Source organism: Onychostruthus taczanowskii, unplaced genomic scaffold, assembly GCF_017590055.1.
Source record: "Onychostruthus taczanowskii isolate IOZ18803 unplaced genomic scaffold, ASM1759005v1 scaffold11, whole genome shotgun sequence".
Lineage (NCBI taxonomy): Eukaryota > Metazoa > Chordata > Aves > Passeriformes > Passeridae > Onychostruthus > Onychostruthus taczanowskii.
This window is the reverse complement of record NW_024497629.1, coordinates 8568353-8592182: the sequence shown is the minus strand read 5'-3', so window position 1 is coordinate 8592182 and position 23830 is coordinate 8568353. Positions and strand designations below refer to the sequence as shown.

The 23830-nt window shown below is 36.7% G+C and overlaps 1 protein-coding gene across 1 annotated transcript in view; it reads right to left on the bottom strand.

The window, feature by feature from the left end:
- Positions 1-4111: 4111 nt before the first annotated feature.
- The window catches only part of NOL10 (nucleolar protein 10), a 48760-nt gene continuing 29041 nt past the window's right edge, over positions 4112-23830 (bottom strand). The window contains exons 14-21 of the mRNA XM_041421531.1: positions 17848-17974; positions 16791-16870; positions 16516-16614; positions 15831-15920; positions 13960-14133; positions 13328-13575; positions 7952-8054; positions 4112-4521 (exon numbers count right to left, since the gene is read on the bottom strand). Coding sequence (XP_041277465.1) covers positions 4402-4521; positions 7952-8054; positions 13328-13575; positions 13960-14133; positions 15831-15920; positions 16516-16614; positions 16791-16870; positions 17848-17974 — 1041 coding nt within the window. The 3' untranslated portion in view covers positions 4112-4401. The remainder of the gene's footprint in view (positions 4522-7951; positions 8055-13327; positions 13576-13959; positions 14134-15830; positions 15921-16515; positions 16615-16790; positions 16871-17847; positions 17975-23830) is intronic.

Sequence of the window (23830 nt, the reverse complement as noted above, 5' to 3'; positions counted from 1 at the left end):
GGACAAGGGAGAATGGCCTTGAACTGAAAGGGGGTGGGTTTAGGTTAGATATTAGGAAGAAATTCTTTACTGTGAGGATGGTGAGGCACTGGCACAGGTCACCCAGAGCATACGTGGATTCCCCATCCCTGGCAGTGTTCAGGGCCAGGCTGGATGGGGCTCTGAGCAACATGGTTTAGTGGAAAGTGTCCCTGGCCATGGCAGGGGGCTTGGAATGAGATCATCTTTAAGGTCCCTTCCACCCCAAATGAATCAATGATTCTATGACCTAGAGGTCCTTTAAAATTCAGGAATTCCTTTTCTTCCAGGTGCATAAACTATTAGTGGTGCTAAGTCTTATTATTTTCTGCAGGTTTTACTATAAATTGCTCATTTTGGTGACAGAACTAGTTCATGTTCAACACAAAGAGTCAGTTGTTGAGTAAAATGGGCTTTGAAATACAGAGATAATGATCAAGAGGTAAAATTTATTAATAGATTTATGTGCTTTCATTCAGTTTAAAATCCCCATACTTCTCAAGATCAGACAAAATATATTAGCTATGGACTCATGCCAAAATAAGTACTTAATCTTTAAGAAAGAGATAAAAAGATAAAACTAACGAGTGATTCAGTGGAAGGATGAGACAAAGGGGGAAAATTACTCCAGTCAATTAATGATACATGTTTCCTCCTTATGCCCTACAACATTCATAGAGTAATCAGGCTGGAGAGGTCCTCTAAAGTTCATTAAACCATTCCTCTTCCTCAGGGAAGGCTCCACTACACCTGAAGGTACACAGACATTTATACCTGCAGATCTTTAATCCAACATCACAAGCCTTTTCATGGACATTGCACAACCTCCTCAGGCAAGGAGCTGCACTACTTCACTGTATTCCTGCATCTCCAATATGGTCCTTTCTTCCTGGAATTAAATTATATTCCCCATTTTCAAACCTGGAAACATGAAGAATACAAATATAAAAGGCTGCTGCAAAACAAGATGGAGTAACCTGAAAACTGTTCTATCCTCTCTCACAACTCCCCCTGAAGCCTGACAATCTCAAACCTCAAACCTGCTTTAAACTCCATACATAAACCCAACGAGTATAAAAATGTGCATATACATTTTATACATACTTGCTATGTACGCAAGGTAATATTTTAAAATCAAGTTTCTTTTGTTTAGATATTCAAAACAAGCAGTGTGGGGTACAGTAAATTTTTACACTGTTTTGTTTAAATTGGTAGATGCTCTTAATTTCAGACAATATACCAGCCACAGGAACACAGAATGATTCTTGGCTTGGTAACAGAATTTTGGAAAGAACATTAGATAGTTAGGTTTGGTTCAATGTTTGTTGAATGACTAATAGCCTAACTGATACAAATCATATTACCCGTGGAGTAAAAAAGTACTGAAGTATGGGTGACACATCAGACCTAGGTCATTCCTTTATCTCACCAGCATTTCACTCACATTTAACCACTATCTGTACATTTATTTATAGTGAGTTTTTAAAACTGATTTTCACCACTAAGTTCTCACATGTATTAAACAATCATACGAGGGTTTCCATGAGGCTACAGCATCTGATTAAACTTTACCTTAAGAGTATGAAACTTAAATGTCACAAAGGATCCCAGCAGCTGCTCAGCTTCTAGGAATTGCAATTCTGGATAAAGATTGATTCCTGCAGTATGGAAAATGAAGTAACTGTGGACTGAAAAACATTAATGAAACCCAGGCTGACACGTAAAACATGCCTGCTTTGGTTACATGATGGAGTTAATTCATTTGCAATGATGTTGCATTAATGTACCAGCTTCTATTGAAACTTCTAATCCTCCCCAGAGAGCTGCTTAAGAACAACTTTAACCTGCTGTTAATTTGCTTAATCAATCTCAACAATCTGAACATGTTTCATGCCAGGTGCCTATGTGAACAGTGATGGGGACTGAGATCCCAGGGGGACATAATCAGTGGCACAGGGTCTAATTGGAGGCCTGTCACTAGTGGTGTCCCCCAAGGTATAATATTGTTTAACTTACTAATCAATGACTTGGATCAAGGGGCGGAAGGCTCCTCAGCAAGTTCCCTGATGACACAAAGCTGGGAGGAGCAGCCAGTAGCCCAAAGGGCTGTGCAGCCCTTCAGAAGGACCTCAGCAGGTCAGAGGGAGGGCAGAGAGGAACAGTTTCCAATTTAACAAAGGCAAATGCAGAGCCCTGCACCTGGGCAGGAATAACCCCAGGTACCAGCACAGGATGGGGCTGGCCTGCTGGGAAGCAGCTCTGTGGAAAAGGACCTGGTGGACAACAAGGGGTCCTTGAGCTGGCAGTGCCCTTGTGGCCAGGAAGGCCAAAGGTGTCCTGGAGTGCATTAGGAAGATCACTGCCTGCAGCTCGAAGGAGGTGTTTAAAGTGTATCCCAGCTTCCTCTGAGGTGAAATAAACAGCATGCTAAGGGCAGTTTACACGTGCCTTCCATCTACCAGTACAAAGAACACTCCTTTACTCATATAGGCTTCAACCTAAATACACATCAATACTACCACAATACTTACATTATGATTGTAAGTGCATGAAAAGCAAAACACTGACTTAAAACAGTCCATCAGAAGAATCTCAAGACACAAGAAATACACTCATTTTAAGCTGAAAGTTAACCATTTCAAACTCAATGCATTACCATCCTGCGGATCAACCACATTTAGTTTTTTACTGCTCTTGACAGCACACAAAATCATTGTAAAATACAAATGCCTTCAACCATAAATGCATCTCTAGATCAAATATAATGGGATTTAGACCCACCATGAGAAGGAGCAAACTCTGCCAAATTCCTGCTCTTAAAATGCCAGTTCTGTCCTCTCAGTCTCAACTCTCCCTGCATCAACCACGATGGAGGCCACTGTTCCAGTGGAGGTTTCCACTGTTAACCTTTCCACATTCCTATAGCCCTGTGTATGATGTAAGCACACAAATAGTGTCTAAGAGATAACATCATGCTCCAGGGGGAAGATGCAAAAATAAAAAGCATGAGAAGCTTATGGACAATGCAGAAATTTGACAGCTAGAGGTAAAAAACTAGGTATTGAGAGACTCATTTAGTTGAATGCAAGGGCAGATGTGATGACTACAATGTATGTTTTTAAAAATGAAAATATCAGGTGAAAAGGGCCCTTTTAAAATAAAGGCAGCAATATAATTAAAACCACAAATTAAAGCAGGTAAAATTAAGTCAAGGAGAAAAAAAATTACCCATGTGGCTAATTTTTCTATCATCTAACAACAAAACAAACAAAAAAAATCAGGCTATGAGAAACCAATGATTTTTACTGAAGTAATTGCAAATATTTTATAAATACTGTCCAAGAAACCTGACCAGATTAATACCTCTCTGGTTTATAAAGCAAAACACTTAAGAACCTGTCTCTTCAAAAGATTTACAGTGACAAGGAGATTCACTGGTTCTAGTTGGATCCAAAGTTCAGGTTTCTTTATCTAGCAAAAAGGCAATTTATAAAGGCTTTTAAAAAGCAATAAAAAGGTTCCTTCAGGATCAAAGGTAAAAACGAATTTATTTGCTAAATAATGACCTACTTAGGTTCAAGGTTTTTTTAAAGTTATTTAACTAAACTCTTTTCTTGAAGCATAGGAGACTACTGGCATGGCCTTAAAGTGCTTGTTATGTGAACATACACCACTATGATCCATGCTGAACCATGGCTGGCTTTCCAAAGCAGAAACATCAGGACCAGGTTTTGTATTTACAAAATCTAAGTTAAAAGGACTACCCTTCTGAGCTTCCCCTTTGTACACTGGTGTGGCAAGAGGTTTCCTTACAGAATGACTCTGGGGGAACCCCAATCAGGCATTCTCAATTGTCCCGACAACCATTTGAATCATGTGCTACTAAAGGCAACCCAAGACTATAAAGCTAAAGTCAGTTTCTGAAAAATACAACTGTGTGTCATCCTTCAAGAACCAGAAAAAATTGTTGTGTCCTTGTAAAGATAAGCTTTTAGACAAAACAACTTACCTTTGATCTTTTATCTAAGCAGTCACAAAGATTTCAGAAACTGAAACTCACAGCTCTTAAGTTAAATAAAGACAAGCAGCCTTGTTTTATACATAAATTCTTATATAGAAAACATCCAGGGTTACACAATAACCAATTGCTGGTGATTTCTGAACAAATGCAGTTCACAATGGACCATATTCATAGTGTCCTTTGGTCAGTACTTTTAACTTTCATAAACTTTTCAATAATTAACACAAGGTTTAGGAAGTTCTGGTTTTGTGTTCACCAATGAATCAAAATACAAATCCATTGGTACTGTGTCCCAATTTGAAAAAGCCCCTTTTTCAAATGAAAAATGAGGTAAAAAAGTTTCTTAAAAAAACCAACATAAATCAATGAAATAATCGTCCTCTTCCACGCCGGCTCTTGAGATGACTGGCAGAGCGCCGAAGGGTTTTCCTCTCCTGACGATGTTGTTTCTCAGCTTCCTGCTGTTTCCTTTGCTGCTCTGACTGGAATATTAAAACAAAAATAGACTCAGGTTCCTGTAAATTTACACATCACCTCATTGTCCCAGTATCAATATATCAAATCAGATATTAAGCAGATCTGGAAATGTTACAGTTAGTTGCCTCATGCTATCTGGTGTCAAACTCTAACTGTTAATTCTAGATATCCTTAGACATTATCATTCCAAGCCTTTCAAAGCAAATGTTTAACATAAAGATAACAAAAACCAGTGAATAATGTATTTCAGATAAAAAAACAATGCCTAACAATACACTGCATAATTTATGTTTAAATACCCTTAAGAAAATCGATCCCAGTTTGTGGTTACTTAGTATCTACTTTGGTTAACTAGTGTTTTCAAGTTTAATTACAAAATCACAAAACAGAATAAGCTGAGTTGGAAGGGACCCACAAGTATCACTGAATCCAACCCCTGGCCCTACAGGAGTCTCCCCAGCCAGAACCACACTATGTGCCCAAGAGTATTGTCCAAATGCTTCTTGAAATCTGTTGGGCTTAATATGGCACAATTTAATTTTTAAAAGGCAGAACAATTAGTTAAATTTGCTGAAGCATACATGTTTCCTAAAACATGTTCTTAGGAGTTCTTTAAAGTGTTTGATAGACTGTATGCAATTCTAGAAGGACTTTCTGTATGAAAGTAATTCTAAATCTCTGCTCCTGTGGATCATGATCTATTAATGTTTCTTCCCTTAATAAAAAACCTGCTGGAAGATGTTTTGATGTACCATGTAGATGAAATGGTTCTTACAGCCACAAACTATTACTTTCTTTGGAAGACTAAAGCTTGTCTTTAAACTGTGCATAAACTGTAACTAGCAGACCTGAAGTAGCCAAGCTCAGGCAACTGTCCATGTCAAAAAGTACTCCAGCAACTCGAGCAATTTCAAGCAGCCGAGGATAACTGCACTGAGAGTGTGACAGAGTTACCACTGTGGATGCAGCTGCATCCCCACTGCACCTCATACTGCAACCAAGAGCATTCATGTCAGCTCATCTCCCAGTCTCCCATTCACACACCATTTAAACTGAGCTAGAGGTTTGCTTGCATGGACAGCATTTTGGCTGAGGCGAGATACAAACCAGTTTACCAAATACAGCAATCAGCCCATACTGGTATCGAGGCAGAAAAAGCTACTGGTTTTTAGACTTCGATGAAATTTATGAATTCCCATTTTCAGTGCAAGTAGAGCAACAAGAAACCTACTATTTGAAAATACAGGTAGTTTGTTCCTGTCTCCAGACCTCTTCTGAAAGTCTTGATGAATCTTACTTAAGTTCATGTTGACAGTTACTCATAGTGTACTTAAACTGAATTACCTTGATCTGCATCAGAAATTTTAAGGTTTGGGGTTTTTAAATGTCTTCCATACTGTACCAGCAATATAAGTACTTCAGTATTTTAGCAATCCTGCTATTTTGTTAGATCTATTTGCTATGATAAAGCACATTGAAATTGAAAAATAAGCTGCCACATTGTAGGAACCATATTCCAATTCCCTGAAAACTAAACTGTGAAATATCAATGACAAACAGTTTAATCACTGGATCTGTCAGTGGTAGCTGAGCCTCAGGAGCTGCCAACATACCACACCTGCAGGAGCCAAGTTCAGCCTCAGTTCCACTGACTTAGGAGTTGAAGTGACACCAACCCTATGGAAGGACAATTCTCTCCCCTACTAAATCTTTCCACCTGCTCCTAAATATGTCTGCCCTTTGAGGAAAGGGCATCACAAAGCAAAAGTTAGTCTTTCAAATGAAATTAAAATCCCTTTTTTGGCTTGTTAACTCTAACTCTTCATCCTCTGAAAAGGAGTGCCAAGACTGCATAGAGTGATGTCCTCCTAGCTCTCCCTGGTTCATTCCTTGGGACTTCAGAAGATATACACAAAGTCTGTTTATTTAAGAGAAGACTTGTTAAGTCTTACTTTGTTATTCTCTTGATAGGAGAAAATATCTCCACTGCAGATGCATTATTTTTCTTTAAATTAGATTTTTAAAAACCGTTTTAATGCAGACGACAACCGTGTACATATTTCAAAGCTGTATCAGTAAAAAGTCAGGAAAAGAAAATCCATACGTGTTAGAAGCACCATAATTGAAGAAAACCCTCAAAACTGTATCTTATCTGATGGAACCAAGTAAATTTGGCATTCCAAACCACTGCTGTGTCAGTCTTCTTCCTGCAAGGTCTGTCTACCTTGCTCTCTGTCAGTAAAAGGTAACACTTCAGACTGCACCACCAACTGCAAGAAACCTTGTGGCTTTGCACTTTGTAAGTTAATGCTACTGTAAAAAACCCTGTGCTTTGAAGCCCTGCAAAGCCCATTTAATAAGCTACAAGACATCATCAGTTACAGAGTTGGTAAAATTGCCATTACCCTACATGGCCCTGCACAGGAATTTGCAACCTATTCCACAGTCACCACATATTAAATTCCAGCAACATAGGAATCAAAAATAGATGAAAAAGGACATCTGCAAACAGACAATAATCAGTAAACTAAGTAAGGTAGAAGCAGTCAATAACTATGGTGGTTTGGTTTTTTTTCTTCAGGCATATCCATTGTGACAATTAAATAACTACTTAGCCATTTTTGTGTTTTACCAGTGAGAACAGTGGTAAGAAAAAATGTATTATAGCAAAGATGTTTACCAATTTTCATCAAAGTAAAGTTTGTCAGGTCAATTATCAATTCATATGGGTCTTCAGCTTTTAAATTAGATCCTCTCTTCAGTTCTTAAGCGATTTTCTAGTACAAACATACCTAAGTGTACTGCAACAGTAGCAGATGCACACAGGCATTTATTTAACTGTCCCCACACTATAAAGCAATCACCTGTATGCAATCTACAAAATCCTTTAGAATGGAAAATCAAAACTCTTGGGAAAGGTAAATAGGCAGCAGTTCAACTGCACACTCCATATGGAATTTGACAACCAGAGCTCATTCCTGTGACCTGTGTCACATAAGGTCAATAATAAAGGTGGTTTGGAGCTCGGCTTCTATCATGCTGAGACCTCTCAACATACTGAACCAAGAGGAAGCCTAAATTGCAGCACCCTAAGTTGCATTTGGATCTGCAGGCTGAGATCTGATCAGTGCTGGCACTGAAGTCAGGCAAGGCCACAAACTTCTGGTAGTACCTCTGCAAATAAACTATTAAAAGATGCAAGCCATTATTTTCCACCAGAACACAAGATTTTATGAGTGTTGCCTGAGTTATACGGGATAAACACAGAGTAGTACCGGAGGCTTTCATTCTCTTGGCAAGAACCTGGAGAGTTGGCAGCTTATAAAGAAATGAAGAGGGACATTTGCTCGACGGTTTTAAGTTCCTGTTCTTTCATGCAAAAACTAAAGTTACTTGTGCATTATCTTAAAAATTTTATATATATATATATCTCACCTTCTTTAATTTGAATGTTGCCTGTTTGCTGCCTACTGTGGTATCAGACACATTGAGTGTGCCAAGTTTTTCTTCAAGCTTTAAACGATCTTCAAGAGTTTTCCTGCAGAGAAAAATTAACATTAGTCCCTATTTTTGCCATCTTTTAGTTATCTTTTAAATAAAAGTTGATAATGCAGTCAGAACTCAATCTCAATTTCTCTGAAACCCTGAAATGTCATAAATAAAAAATAAACATTCAGGAAACAGAAAGAAAGATAAATTCAAATAATTCCCTCCAGACACTGCTTTCAGTAGAAACACTTTTAAAATTTATGTAAAGTTCATTGCTTTTGCTGCTAAAAATTAACATGATTCTAGTCAAGAAAGAAACTACACCCTTCTATTGCTATAGTTTTCTCTGAAATATGAAAAAAGTTGGTGATATTAAACTGCACAAATGAAAAAAGTAATGCTAGATATATTCATTTTTCTTGAAATCTTATAATTTCTGAATAGGAGACACTTTTGAAGGAAGGAAGTAAGCTTAACTATACACCCGAATGAATTAATCTCTGAACGAATCACTTCACTTCTTAATCCAAGCCCAAATGCCTGTTTGGACACTGTGCCCACAACAGTCTGAGTAGTTTACTGACTAAAAGAACAACATAAACAAGAGAAAGTGACAAAGCCAGACCCTGGGCCCAGACAAGAGCTGCACAGAAGCAGATGCCTTCAGGCCCAGTGCTTATCACCGAGGCTCTGTAAGCAAACTGGTGCAGAGCCTCTCCCTGAGGCACCCAGCTCCAGCATTTCTGTGGACAAGGGAGCAGGTGCTGTGACAGAACTGACCATCTGCAGCTCTCCGCTGAAGTCAATGCCCTGCAAGAACGAGTCAGGGGGATGTGCCCCAGTTGTGAGCTGGTATTTAGTATCATGGTTGCCAACTTCAGTTAAGGCGGGCTGTAAAGTGGGACAGCTGAGGAGTACAAAATGCTTTGTTCCCACACAGCCTCCAGCTCGGGGGGAGGCAGGCAGGGACAGCGCTGCCTTCAGCCAGCCTCCCTAAAGGCACCTGGGAGTCCTTACATGGCTCATCCTTCTCCTATAATGTAGGTCCTTTGAGTTAAGTAGCACCCTCTGAGAATATGACACTGCTTGTACGATCACACACTCTGCATGTGCTTAGAAAACATTCCCCTTACTGCAAACAAAATTAGTTTCTGCAATTTGAGATACTATTAGTACCTCATTAGCTCTCTCTGAAAAGGGCCAAGAGACATTTTCTGTACATTTTTTAAAGTGGAAAATAAATAATCATAAAAATAGAGATTATATATAAAAAAATAGCAGCCACCAAAGTCAACAGCATTTACTGTGTATGAAGAATTCATGGCTGGGGCCTATGCATGAAGTCTCTGAAGTCCACTGAATTTTGTTTAATGAGCCATTTTATGTAACAAAGACTTTTCAGATTAACAATGAAAAATTACTGTCAAGAACTACTTTATTTCTCATGACTAGGTACTTTGTATTTTTTTCTGTAGTATATTTTTCATAGAGTACATGTAAAAACTTGTTCCATCTGTGTGAATCGGAAAGACAAGCTAAGCCTTAGAGCTAACTGTGGCAGAAGATCAGTCACCAACATTGTGGTGGGATTTCTACATTCAAGTCCCATTTTCTCCCCTTTGAAAGTGAACTGGAGAAATATGGCTACTACCCAGCAATTATTTAGCATGACTGCCTAGACACTGCTTCAGTCAGGACAAAAATTAAAATGAGTAGATACTAGCAGCATGCTGTGGGGTTGTAATCTTACAGAACAAAACATAGCTATGGCTCTATTGATCTGAAATCGTGCAGACCTCAAGTGATAGTGAATTGTACATACTGATACACAAACAACAGCTGGGGTTTTTGTTTTGGTTGGCTTTTTTTACATCTTCCTCAACAAATTAATTCAAGGGATACATTCAGAGCATTATGGCAAGCGAATTCCCCTGCCCTAATGTAAAAGCCAACCAAAAAATTACCCATGCAATTTTTTCTTCCTCATTATAAAAGAACAGTCTCTCAGGACTTCTCCTGTTATAAAACAGGAATATCTCTTTAGCAATACTAAGGAATATCATATGCTTTTGTTGGCTTTCTTGGCCACCTCTGAAGACACATACATTAACTGTCATACCTTTTATAAAATATGACTATCGTTTTTGATTTTGACATGTTTTAACTTCAGTAACATACTCTTTGAAGTGACATCAAGTATATCAAAAGAACACTTAGAACACAAATCCTTTCCTTTTATGGTTCCCTTTCAAGTTACTAGGTAGGAAACTTACGTTGTAGGGAAAGAAAGCAAGGATTTGCAGGTTTGTTGAGTAAGAGTACAAAAGGGGAAAATTAAACATAGATGGATTTGAAACAAGGTGTTTTATAGAACCACAAGTAAATTCTGCAGCTTTCCTGCATGGAAAAATGTGTAGACTGTCGGTCTAGAAAGAAATTTATAGTACGCATCACTGCTTTGAAAGTTGGGCTTGGAGCCATGCTGAGTCAGGAACATGTCAAAAGAAACACCCAGTTTTATATAAGTCATAAACTGTTTCCTCAGGTAGAACATTATATGATTAGAGAGAAAAAGAACATCTAGCCATTAAATGCATAGTGAAGGTATTAAGGTACTTAATTATATTGGTCACAGACCATCATCCTGTAACTTGGATATAAGAAATCAAAGACAAACATGCCAGCTTCACCAGATTGTACATGCCACTACAGTATTTCCAGTTTTCAGTATGCTACTTCAATTAATTACTCTTATGCTGACTACTTATCACTGAATGAGGCCAGCACAAAACATATTTATTTTCTTCATAAAATTCTAATATGTAAAAATGCTTCCTAACCAAACCAAACAAGTTAGCTCACAACACAGGCTAAATCATTATGACTACAAAATGGTATCAGATATGCATTATATGAAACAGATATGCTGTTGATTTTTAAATTTCTTCTAAGAATTTGATGAACACCAAACTCCATACTGAGAACAATGCTTGGACGAACACAAAGGGGATCAGTGAGTACAGAGCTAATTGCTTAGACAAAGATAAAAAAACTCCATGTAAGTCAATTCAATGACAGCAACTCAGAAAACAAAGGAAGTTATGCTACCACATTTTTTTTTGGTCATCCTATTCTGTCCTCAAATTCCTCTGCTTTTTTTTTTTTTACATTTTACATTATATCCTATCTGTGCATCTACCAGAGAAGGTATCTATTAGCAGCAAATCTTAACACAGATTCTCCTTTCTTTACAAGCAGTCTGTTAAAAGTCTTTTAATGGTTTATGTCATCACAGATATTCCTTCATCTACAGGACAGATCTGTGGTATTTGCTTTTGCTTTTCCTGGGGTGAAGAAATTATTTCTCTCCCTTAAACCCAGATGAAAGAATTTACTTTGTGCTGTGTCACACTGCATTATTTTTTTCTAAATGTTTCTCTTCCTTACAACTATCTTGGCTTATTTACTTGAATTTCCACACTGTTTTTCACATTTGAGCCTTCCATATTTTGAACAAAATTACATCTTTATGCTTCAAATTGAATGTCCTTGAGAATTTTCTTTAGAGCTCCGCAGCTGAATTTGTGCAAAAGAACAGCATATGAGTAGTCTGCAGCCATACAGCCTTTTAATGAAATATTTCACTTGCACTGAGAATACAGTGCCATTTGACCAGTGTTTCAGGCTCCTTCCAAGCTGCAGCTAATATCACTATAAACCTAATCACATTGTAAAAAAATTATTTTTAACCTATAATACTTTGTCAGAGTACCCAGAGTAGATTTTCTCCTGACAAAGAAGAAAAACTGACAAAATTAACAAGTTACTTCATCTTCTGGAACAAAGAAAAAAAGAAAAATAATCAGAAGAAAGTTAATGGAAACATCTAAGGAAACTAAAAGTTCAGAGTAAGCGGGTATATACAATAAAAAGAACAAAGAAAAATCCATGTGAAATTACTTGCTGATAAAAAAAACAGCTAAGGAAAACATGGCAATCAGTTTTGCTGAACTGCTATAAATCCCTATTTATAAAATACCACTATTTATACTTTAAAATATTTAAATATTTATATAAATAAAATTTATAAAATACCACTATTTCTACTTAAAAGAGGTCTTACAGGTACAACATGGAAATGGAAATCATAGACCATCTGACTACCATAGGAACACTATGGTGTCATGCTAATCCTTAAAAATCCATATTACATGATCATTCTAGTTAAAAGGTTGAATTTTTATCAAGTGTTTCTTATGTGTCTCCTAGAAATTCTCATCATAAAACAACTAGATTGCAGAGTAGTCATTAGTGACGTCAAGAAACTGCCCCAGTGTATTATTCACTTTTTCTTTGACTGTATAATTTCATTCTATATAAAACCAAAATGTTTATTATGAGATCCATCTAGCTCAACAACCCATTTCCAACATTAATCAAAATTCTGCTCTGCACCAGCTGTGCTGCAAGAACTTTGAAGCAGCTGTCTTGAAAGGTTTAATGAGTGTCTGTGCTCCAAGCAATAAAATGCTATTAAATCTCATCTTCTGAAGGGCTCAACTCACCTCTGGAAAAAACTAAATCAATGAGATTTTCAGTCACAGAGCACCTCAAAGCCAAGTCCTTTAATTTAATGTGCTCTTTCTTTAGTTCGACATGCTTATCTATGAACCCATTATTTCAGATGATCATCAATTTAAGGAAATGAAAGAACCAAACCAAACCAAAAACCTACATTTAACAAACACCCTCCTAGCCTGGTATTTTGTATTGCAAAATGAAAAACAGAAATAGTAAGTCCTGACATTATCAGGACAGTGTAGATTTTGAAAATTTCTAGATGCCATAAAAATACCCAAACAAAACAATGTTTCTTTTACCATGTTGACCCACCTTGATTCTACTCCCAAAACAGTGACTACACATGTAGCATTCTAAACCCTTTTGGATAGTCAGATTAAAATCATCCAGTCTCTTAACTTCATACTGACACTGGTGGAGAAAAATAACCAGTCTCACAAGACATCACTGTCACTGTAGAACAGCACTTCAGTAACACTGAGTAATGGATCCCCCAATCTGACTCAGTAGTATCTTACTCATTTCATTTGCGTTCTGTCTCTGTCCTACTTTAAACAGTGTATTTGTTTATCTATAAAACAAGGCATTCAGTGACTATGTCACCTTAAGTTATACCCTTGGATCACCAAATGCAGCTTTACTAGCAAGTGCTTCCAAGTCAAAACACTGCAGGCCTGCACTGTAGGGAAATACTTGAGAATCATCCACCCCCACCTATTAAAATAGGAACATTCGTCTTACTTCATTAATTTTTGTTTTTTGGCAGAGTCTTTGAAGCTTCTGAATTCCTCTCCTTCTTTAATCTCAAAAAACTGAGGTTTTAGTAATGTTTGCTGATCCTCCTTGAGCCTTTCCTGCCGCTTTAGTTTTTCCTCTTGGCGTAAAAGCTTGCGCTGTTTCCTGACCTCTTCAACCCAGCCTTTTTCATCATCTGAACTCTCAGAACTTTCTGCATCACTTGCTTTTCCTTCTGGTTCTTCCTCCTCTTCCTGCAGACAAAAATAGTATAAAATAAGAAACCATCAACTAATTTTCTTTCCAAATCATTCCTGCAATTAGAGTACTGACAGCTTTTACACAGATAGACCTGAAGAGAACTACAACTTTTGAACAAAAGCAGTAACAGCAAATAAGATGAAAATATATTACAGAGTTGTTACCATCTACATATTTTATGTTTTTCAAACCTGTATTTGTGTAAAACCAGTATTACTTCTAAAAACTAGATTAAAATTATAAATTACAATTAATTATTGTAGCTGATAAGACATTCTTGCATTGCCTCCATCTTCCTGGCTGAGAAGTCTGAAAGCTTGAAAGAGAGGAAAAGAAAACTCCATAGGCTTTCTTAACCCAAATGAAAAATATTTTACCTGTCCTTGTGCTTCCAGTTCTTCTAAGATCTTTAGCTTCCTCTTTCTTTTCTCACTTATTTTAGAAACAAGTGGGTTAAGTAGTCTAAATTCTTCACTCTGCTCATCCACCTGGAAATCTGGATTCTCAAACATGACCTTAAAACGATCATCTTTGAGAAGGCTGGGCAGATTCTGGAACAGAAACAAAGCATGAGCAAGTTAGACAATTCTGAAACAGACATTAACAAAATAAGTAACACTTTTTCTTAATTAAACAAAATTAATAACCAGCATATGAAATGCCAGTTGCTTTATCCTTCCAGGTCAAATAAAAATCAAGATTTATGCTTATTGTACTCTAACAAAGATTGTTTTAAGCTACCTGTAAGCAAGAGTTTTTTAATGCACAGTACAGACACTTTAAATACACAATTACTAATATTTTCAAATAAATGTTTCTCATACATTCAGCCAGCTAGTCTGGAGACATTTGATTTCTACTGACTAATCAGCAGTACCTGCAAGGCAAATATACTGCCTGATGGGGATGAGTCTACAACATGTAAAACAAATTATAAGGGTACATGTCCTTATGTAATGCTACTATTATTTTATTGTAAATACTTAAGAGGAAATGTTGTTATACATATTATAACACTTTTTCTTCACTACTTTCACATACAGAATGGAAAAGGCAGTTTAATTCATGTCAAAGTAAAATGAACTCAGTGTAAATTATGCTACTGGTGAATTCAGAACAGTTCAAGCTACTAATTCATCTTATGAGAAGACCAGTTACGGTCATTTTAAAATCATTGCATACATAGCTTTTTAATAGAAAATGTTGATGTTTAACACTGCTCAACTTATACCAGCATATTAATCCCACCACTGCATTAGGCTTTCATTGTTACTGAAGAAAAGGAGGGTGGAACTAAGAATACAGAAAACAAGAAGAGTAAATTTCAAACATAAAACCAGTGCAAACGTGTAACTTTCAACCACAGCAAAATATTAAATCCCAAAGCCTAAAATAAATTGCTTGTCATAGGACTCTAATACTGTTCCAGAAAAATAACCTCTATGTACACTTTTATATACACTCTATTTAGTCCACTTAATAACACTATCTCTGTGTACTCCAAGACAAATCAGTCCCCATCTACTGAACTCTCATTTAAGTTTCACCACCACCTATCTTTTTAGTAGTTCATCTTTCCTACTAACCTCAACACATAAGATTTCATTATTTATCACATGCAGCTAGTGTCTGCCTGTCATGAATGCTATATTCCTGTGAGAATGAGCACCTATGAAGTGCTACCTATAAAAAGCCACCCCCCACTAGATATTAACATTTACCCATTTCTTCAATTAAAAACTTCTCATAGCAGAGTAATGGATTACTTTTAACACCCAGAAGAACTCCTGTTGCATAAAAGCAGACCTATTTTGGCTATTCTATACAATATATTTAACTGTATACACAAAAAAAGGCAATTGTATCTTAAATTTTATAGACAACATCTATCCTGTCATGGTCACCACCAAAATACCAAAAACAAATACAAACAACAGGTCTTGTTTGAAGAGCTGTGGTATTGAGGCTGCATTAACCAGCTTTTGGAGTCCTGTGAAACCCATATTACCTTCACAGTGAGTATGTAATCCTTTTTAGTTTCAAGTTACTATACGGTCTTTTTTGTGCTGCAGCTATAGTGAAATACATCTTAAAGCCACCTACCAGAGTAAGTTGTTTATAAGAAACAGAACCAATGGTATATTGAATCTCTTTGGCCAAACAGCAATAACAACAAAAAAACATGAATCCTGTAAGCATTGCTAATTCTGTTCTCCCAGCTAGAGAATTCAGCAAAACAAGAGCTCACCTTTTGTTTTCTTTTTTTACTAAACTGTTGCTCTTCTCCTTCTTCTTCAATCAGTTTGAGTGCAAGTTCTTTATTAACTTTTGGGAGTTTCTAAAAAGAGGAAAGCAATTCATAAATTAGCCTTTTACACATGCAACCTACATGCTTTACATTCTTACAACTGTTGCAGAAAAGTCCCTTGACTGGTTCCAAATATTTCTAGGTATTAGTAAAGCAACTGCACTTAGAGAAGATTTAAGAACTGGTATATTATTTTTAACTTCTAATGCATCAGCTTTAGAACTTTAAAAGCAACTCTTTCTCCTTTTATGTTGAACAGATCCAATCTAGAAAGTTATTAGTTATAAACACAATAAAATTTTCATGTATCTCTTTCCAGAGTATCATGTTTCAGTGGCTTAAGTAATTTAATGAGAGAAGTATAAAATGCAAAGTTTTACCAGTGGATTATTTGCTCAAGTGCCAAATGAGATGAGACCTGCTCTTTTAGTTCGGTATCAGCATTTCAAAATGACACACATGGGAATTTTATGTTTCCATTCAAGAAGTTCTATAAATTACTCTGTGTATCCAATGATAAACAGATTTAAATCCTAAGTCACTACATCTCTAAGATACACTTAGGAATATATTACTCTTTATGAACAGTTTTTCCCAAAGTATACTATTTATTTCTAGGATTTACCTTCAATTGAACTCTCTGTGCACGAGTTTCTTCTATCTTTTGCCTTATTTTCTCTCTTCTATATTCTTCATAGGCAAAGGGGTTGGCCATCATTTTTGCCTTTGAACAAGCAGGAGGAAGTAAAAAGAAAATACCATTAATACAGGACACAGTCCATTATCTGGACGGAAAAAAAACTCCAGACAAAACAAAAAACCACAAAAAGACAAAGAAAACCCAGAGCACATATATTTTATTGTTAAGAATAAAAATTGACAAGATTCAGCCTTAGTTACCTTATGATAAAGTCTTATGTCCATGAAGAAGCCATGCATATATGCTCTGAGCAATGATGATCCAATGAGATGAGCAAGGCCTAGGAAAAAAGTTCCAGAGAATTTCAAAGAGCTTTCATATATAAAGAACTTCTATTCCAAGCCAGCCACTTCACTTCCTTAAGACAAACAAACACTGCCAATGCAAAATATCAATCTAACAGCCACAATCATGACATCAAGACTAAGTAAAACTGGCAATAAGAATCGCTTTGGCCAGCAAAAAATTTTAGGCTTCTTGAGAGCAACCAGATCCAGTTTTCTTGTCATAATACACATTACTGAGCACTTTTAAAAAATGCCCACATGCACGATGTTCTATAGAACTTCACAAAGAATTCCAAAGGACTTTTTGAAAGTCCATAGGTGTTTGATAATCCCTTTTTTAGTGTGATAGAGAGATTTTTTAATTAAAATGTTTTGCCCTGCGCCAAACCCAACACTCACAGTCAGAGGTAAATTAAGTAAACCGGAGCAAAACATTGCAATCAAATCATGTAATGGACAGAAAAAGAACTAACTGCCTCAGGACAAGGTTGCTTACCTTCTCTGCTATATAATTTTCAGTATTTCAATTTCTTGAAACTATTAGCCCTAGAATGATTTGTATTTTCTGAAAATTACTACATTCAAATAGGGGAGCCTTTGGCTGCAAGTTCCAAATTCTATTTCAGCACTTCAAAAATATTTCGACTACTAAACCAGCTTCTCTTCCTATGCCTTCCATGTGGCATATGAAAGCACAGCAGATTCCCAGATGTATTACATCAGCAAATACCAATCACCTTCTTGAGATAAAAATCTGAGAAACGTAAGTGTCTTGTGTTATACTGGCTGGGAACCAAAGAACTTAGAGCCATCACTCTGGAATATTAATAACAAAGAAAACAAGAGAAAACTACTGTCAGTGAATTTCTACCAGTCCTCATACACCACACTGAAATTACAAAAATCAGATGTGTAAATGTTCAAAAACTGAACAAAGAAGTCAGCCAAATAGCGTGTACAACTGTTTTACCTAAATTTTCAAGGTCTTTTCTGGTAACAAATTTGTAATCATCATAAACAGTGCTTTCTGGATTCTCTTCCAGTTCCTCAGTCAAGTTGTCCAAGAAGGAACACCATTTTGGGGCAGGTCCTAAAACCTGTGGATATTACAGAAAGTTATAACATTGCATTTTCTTACAGAAAAAGCCCACAATAAGGCTCTTGGCTACTGTGCTACAAACAAATTAATCCCACAGCACTTAGAGAACACAATTAAACAGATAATAGGAAATATTAAGAATACTTGCGTATTTCCATGATAAGGCAAAGGATTTCTTTGCACAATATTAGGTAGTACTATCAATGTATTTTTCCATATAAGTTTACTCCAATTCCCTAAGTTAAAAATCAGCTCCCTTTACTTTTCCCTCCCGCAGTTCTGATTGAGATGCCTTTCCATCTTGACTCATACAGCCACACTCAGCTGTTCGAGAAGTCTTATTTTAGTAGGCTGAGTTAGCTGCATGGAAAAATCTAACAGTGCATTTCTCTCTAGAGTAAATGAGCTGACATTTTAGAATGTTAAGTGACCAGTTAAATCCCACAGTTGGACTTTTAATGAGGTTTCTGATTTGTTTGCTAAAAATTCATGTTATAAACTCCAGTCAACCATATGAATGCTTGTGATACAACAACATTTTAAGATCCCATTCAATCATTGAAACAACTAGAAGTGATTTTATTTATTTAACATATACATAGTTTGTTTTAATGTGATTGGTGATTAACAGTATGAGATAATGCTGTTCATGTAAAAAGTGTGTTCCTTCTAATTCAGAAGTTTTCTTTTGAAGACAGCGACACACAAAAAACCCTGTAAAATTGTGTTCTAGACCATAACATTCTATGTAGCACATTCTTGCCTGTAACACTCCAGAGAATATTTTATTCTAGCCCACTATTGTCTCTGTATTAAATACGATTTATCTTCCTAAGATCTCAGCTCTAGCTGAGAACCATTACATGCCAAATGAAAAGTGCACTTTCTTTACCATGCTGCATATTTCATTCCAATTACCAAGTGCTTCCAAAAAAATACTCAAGATGTCACTAACAAGAAACATTTTACCTACTTAATTGACCAAAATCCCCATGTCTGCTCCAGGAATAAATGATATATATAACATTCAGACTGACTTCTAGCCAACATTCCACAAGCTTTTGTCTCCATCTTGTCTCCATTCAGATTTTACTTTTTTATTTCCCCCCCAACCCACTTATTTAAATGCCAAGCCTTACTATTAAAAAGAAAGCAGTCTAGATCTATTAAATGTCTTCCTGCCATTTAAGAAATCAGTTATCTGTGCCTCATTACCAGACCTCAAAGCATGACTGGTGTGGAAGAACCTTAAGTTTACCTACAATTTTTAGATGAAGCAGTTTCTCTTTATTACTAACAAAAACCTCCCAGGCTGCTTACTAACTAAACAAAACTTCTCTTGTAATAAAATTTAAGAACAATATTCTCTCCTGTATGCAGAGAGTTTACTGAGAGTAAAACCTTTCATGGGGCACAATCTGTGCCATCAAACACATGAAGCAAAAAAACTGAGTATTCACAATCATCTGTGGAGTGAATTGGATGATCAGATCATAGAAAACAAAGTGGGGGAAATGAGATAACTAATGGAAAAAAGTGGTGGCAGAATACCAGGAAAAAATACAAAGTCCAACCATTATTAAAATTTCACATATTAACTGACAGAAGGGAAAACCCTACAGAGATGTCTGTGTATGTTTATTACCCTATTTCCCCTTCTCCCACCCTGCTGAAACCACTTGCCTACCTATTCTAGGACAACTTAGGAGCTCTGCTTCATGCACTAAAATGAAACATTTTTTTAAAGCTTAGGAAGAAATTCAAAAATAGAAACAGCAAACAATATCAGCCACAATGACAAGACCATAAATAAGAAATGCCCTTCTTTTGCAATAGTAATCCTTCACACAATTTAACTGCTACTGCATTTTTCACTGCAGAATTTAATGGTCCATGGTCAAACAACAGCCGTCCCGTGAGGATGCTAAAAACACTCCAGAATGCCAGGTTCCAGGGCTCCACCATTCCTGTGCCCAGGTACAACAGCAGCAATTGACAGGGTTGGTCTGCACTGGGCCTCCAGGGACAAGGTGGGAGAAGTGAAAGTGGCCTGTCTTCCCCAGTTTGTGACTTTCCATATAGGGGCCACATTGCAACACAAGTGGAACCCCTTGGAGCTGCTGTCACCCAGCACTGGCACCACATCAGCCTGGGCTGCAGTCCTGTTAAAGCCACCAGAACAAAACAAAGCTGTGGAGTTTGCGTAAGTCAAGTAATATACTTGCCAATTTGGAGAGAAACGGTACAAATCTACCACACCTCACAGAGAAAAATGCACTGAAATTCACAGCCCAAATAAGAAAATGTTATGAGGTAGGTAACTGCATGCAACTTAAGTGGTAGATATAATTTTTACAATATTCGTTATATACCAAACAGGTTCTTCTGCGAGTTTTAGAAAAGTTGCACACAGCCAATGGGAAAATCATTATTAAATGAGTGCACATCTATGCTCGGCTTTTATCCAAATACTTTTTAGCACAGGAAAACCAGACATGAGCACCAACAGTGATCAAATTAATATTTTTTCCTGTTTTCATTATTATTCTGCTTTCTGTAGGATAACCACTTCTAGAGACAATTTCTGCCAGCTGCTACTGAAAGTCAGTAAGATGGCTTTGAAAATGTTTTTGCCCATCAAGAGAGGAGCCTCACCCACCAGCAGGGCTCAGCTGGCAGTGAGTGAGGGGGTGCTCTGTGCTCTGCTCCCCTCCCAGAGCCTTCCTCCTTCACCAAGTGGAAATAGCACCCAGGAGGTGACCACAGCACAGCTGTCCCTCAGTGTCCCACCACACTGCAAGGCAGAGTGACAGACGGGTCACACCAGTGCCCTCATCCCCACAGCAAAACTTACCACTACAATGGTAATGCAGACACCTCACCCCTGCCTTTCATCTTATTCCAAGCCATAGGAAGTACAAATGTGGACTTAATAATTATTCGTATTGTGATACCAAATTATTCCTACACACATTAGAATACTTCTCTACTTTACACACAGAAAACACAAAATATGATGAGTCATCTAGCATGCAGCTGAGCAGAGACAACAAGTCCAAGACCAAACTGTCCAAGAAATAGAAGAGAAAAATGTTCACATAAAAATGTTTTTAAAATATTGTCAAATAACTTCAAAAATCACAGCTCTTTATGTTCTATTCACAAGATGTTTGACTTTGTAATCTTGTGGCACCACAAGTCTTACATGGTACACGATGTTCTTCTGGCCATGCTTAATTCCTGAGTACTTCTGTAGAAAATATCATCCTGTCATTGGTCTGTAATTCTCCTAAAATTAATGAACCCTAGAACACCATAGGTATTATTCCCAGCCCACAACAGACGTTCCTTATCTTCCATTTGAAACACCACACTTTTAATCACCACTCAAGAGTTTGACAACCAGCTCTGCAAAGCTCTAAGAGCCACAAAAACCTGCCCTAATCCTAACTAGTACTAAACATGTTCAACAACTTAAAAGCAGCCCAGGATGTGTAAAAGCTTCCACAGTCAGATCTCAAGAGATTTAAATTAAACTACTATGAATGCACATCCAGACAAGTTTTTTTAAGTATCTGTTTGAAAGTTTCTGAGACCAATTCTACAGGAGTGAAAGAACAGTTGTTCTTTTCTTCTCAGGGAGTAAAAACAGGTTCCAAAATCTGTTTTTCTGGATGTTAAACAATAAGTTCCTGGAAGTTTTCAAACAAGGCAATGATAAACTCTTCAGCAATAAACAAGATGTCAAAATATAGTAAGACTCAACCCTCCCAATCTTCACTGGTTAATTTTAGCTATCAAAAATACGCAAAATGCTCACAGACAGCATTAATCGGATTTGAAAATTATTCAGTAGAATTTGGAAAGTTTAGACAGTCCGAATTTCCTCTAGAAGACTTAATGCAAGTGGACATCATTTAACCACACAGTTCCAGAGGTTTTGGAAAGCAGAGGCATTATTTGCTGTGGCTGCATGACATTCAGAAAAATTTCAGTTTCACAAAAATTAACTCTGTAAGGCCATATCATGCCACACCATAGTGATAGAGCTAGTAACAAAAAAGCATGAAAATACATCCTATCACTATTCTTTTGTATTTTAGAAGTAAAACCTTTTGTCAAAAACCTATGTGTTGTGGTACCTTCTACACATTTTGACTAGGACCAATACTAAGTAGCAAAAATGTACTAACTAAATAATTCACTGCCATATTATCTGAATAATGGTGATTACAACAAAAATAACACATATTTAAGGTCTTCAACAGATCTTTAGGTACAGTGTATTGTGTAAAATTATTAATGAGTTGGTGGTACATTCCATTTGCATTCCAGTACATGTGAATGCAAACTGTAGCAAGGACTGTGAAAGACAGCAAGGGGGATTTCTGAATCAGTAATGATTGCACAAGAATGAATACATCACAGAGACTCTATAAACTAGAGCTGAGCTAAGCATCAGAGGAGTGTGACTCTTAACAGCTTTTTTAAGTGGAGATAATGGGGAACAACCAGCAACTAATTTCAGATGAAGTCTGAAATATTCAAGAAAAACATTATGCAATCTGAGTGCTTGTGATAAGATGGGCCTTGACTTCACAATCCAAGGTGGCTCATCCATTCCTCTTTTCCCATTAAAAAAACAAAACCAAAAATAAAACTTAAAGCACTTCAACAAGGAGAGATTATTTTCTAGACTATCATTTCTTGAAACTAAACACAGACTTCACATACATATTCACCTATAGGACAAAAAAGAATTCTTTGGAGAAGACAAATAGTAACCATAAAATCTTAATTTTGTTTGTTTTTTAATGAAATTGCACAATATGAAGCATTTAAAACCTTTAACAGGATATAATTGCTGGAGAAAGCAAATGCACATCTATGCATGCATACCCACAGTTTCAATCACACCATTTAACAGGAGAAAGATTACAGAAGGTCTAATGAGGGAGGTAAAAAAAATAAATTATGATCCCCAGGGTGTGAGCAGTGATAGAAATGTACAATTGCATTTTAAACATAATTAGCTCCCTAATTGCATAGCCAAGTTTAATTAATGCAATTACATGAAATATTAATTACTATTCATTTTAAGAGTATTATTTTCAATGTTTTGTTCTCTAATTTTAAGAATTGGACAGATCTCAATATGTAGTAACTTTGAAAAGTTTCCATCTAGATACATTGAGAAGTCAAGAGAAGAAAGAACACCTTGTTGCACCTTGTTAACAGTTAACATTAAATCAATTGCAACTGGTAACTCAAGTAAACCCAGATGGATCTTTTCTAGCTTGTAGATGAGAAAAGCTGCAGCTCTCTGTTCTTGTTACCATGCTTTTGGCCTTCAACCACAGCCAGCCCAAGAGATCCGCTCATGTTAGGAAGGAGCCTTGGGATCACATTATCTTCTTATGTTTCTGTCCACCACATTTCCATACACAGCATTTCCCATAGCAACCAACATGCTCCAAACAATTTGTAATTTTGAATTCTATCATTCTTTTGTAATCTTCATTTTTCCTATGAATGCTCTACAATCAACTCCAATTATGCCTTGTTAATCTCATAATTCTATTTAATGGACTGAAGAAAATTCTTTGATTCTCTAAATTAAATTGGTTTGGGGAATAAACTCCAAACAAATTTCCCATATATTCTTCATAATTTCATGCTTTCATTCACCCTGCATCACACAGTGTATATTTGGTGCTTTTAAAGACATCAAGTAGCTCAGTGCAGTAGAGACATGACCAAGAGAGACTAAACAGCAGACTCTCCCCTTCTGGCATACTACTGACAACAGCACTCAGTTGGTTTTAAGCCCACACACTCATAAATTCCACTGAAT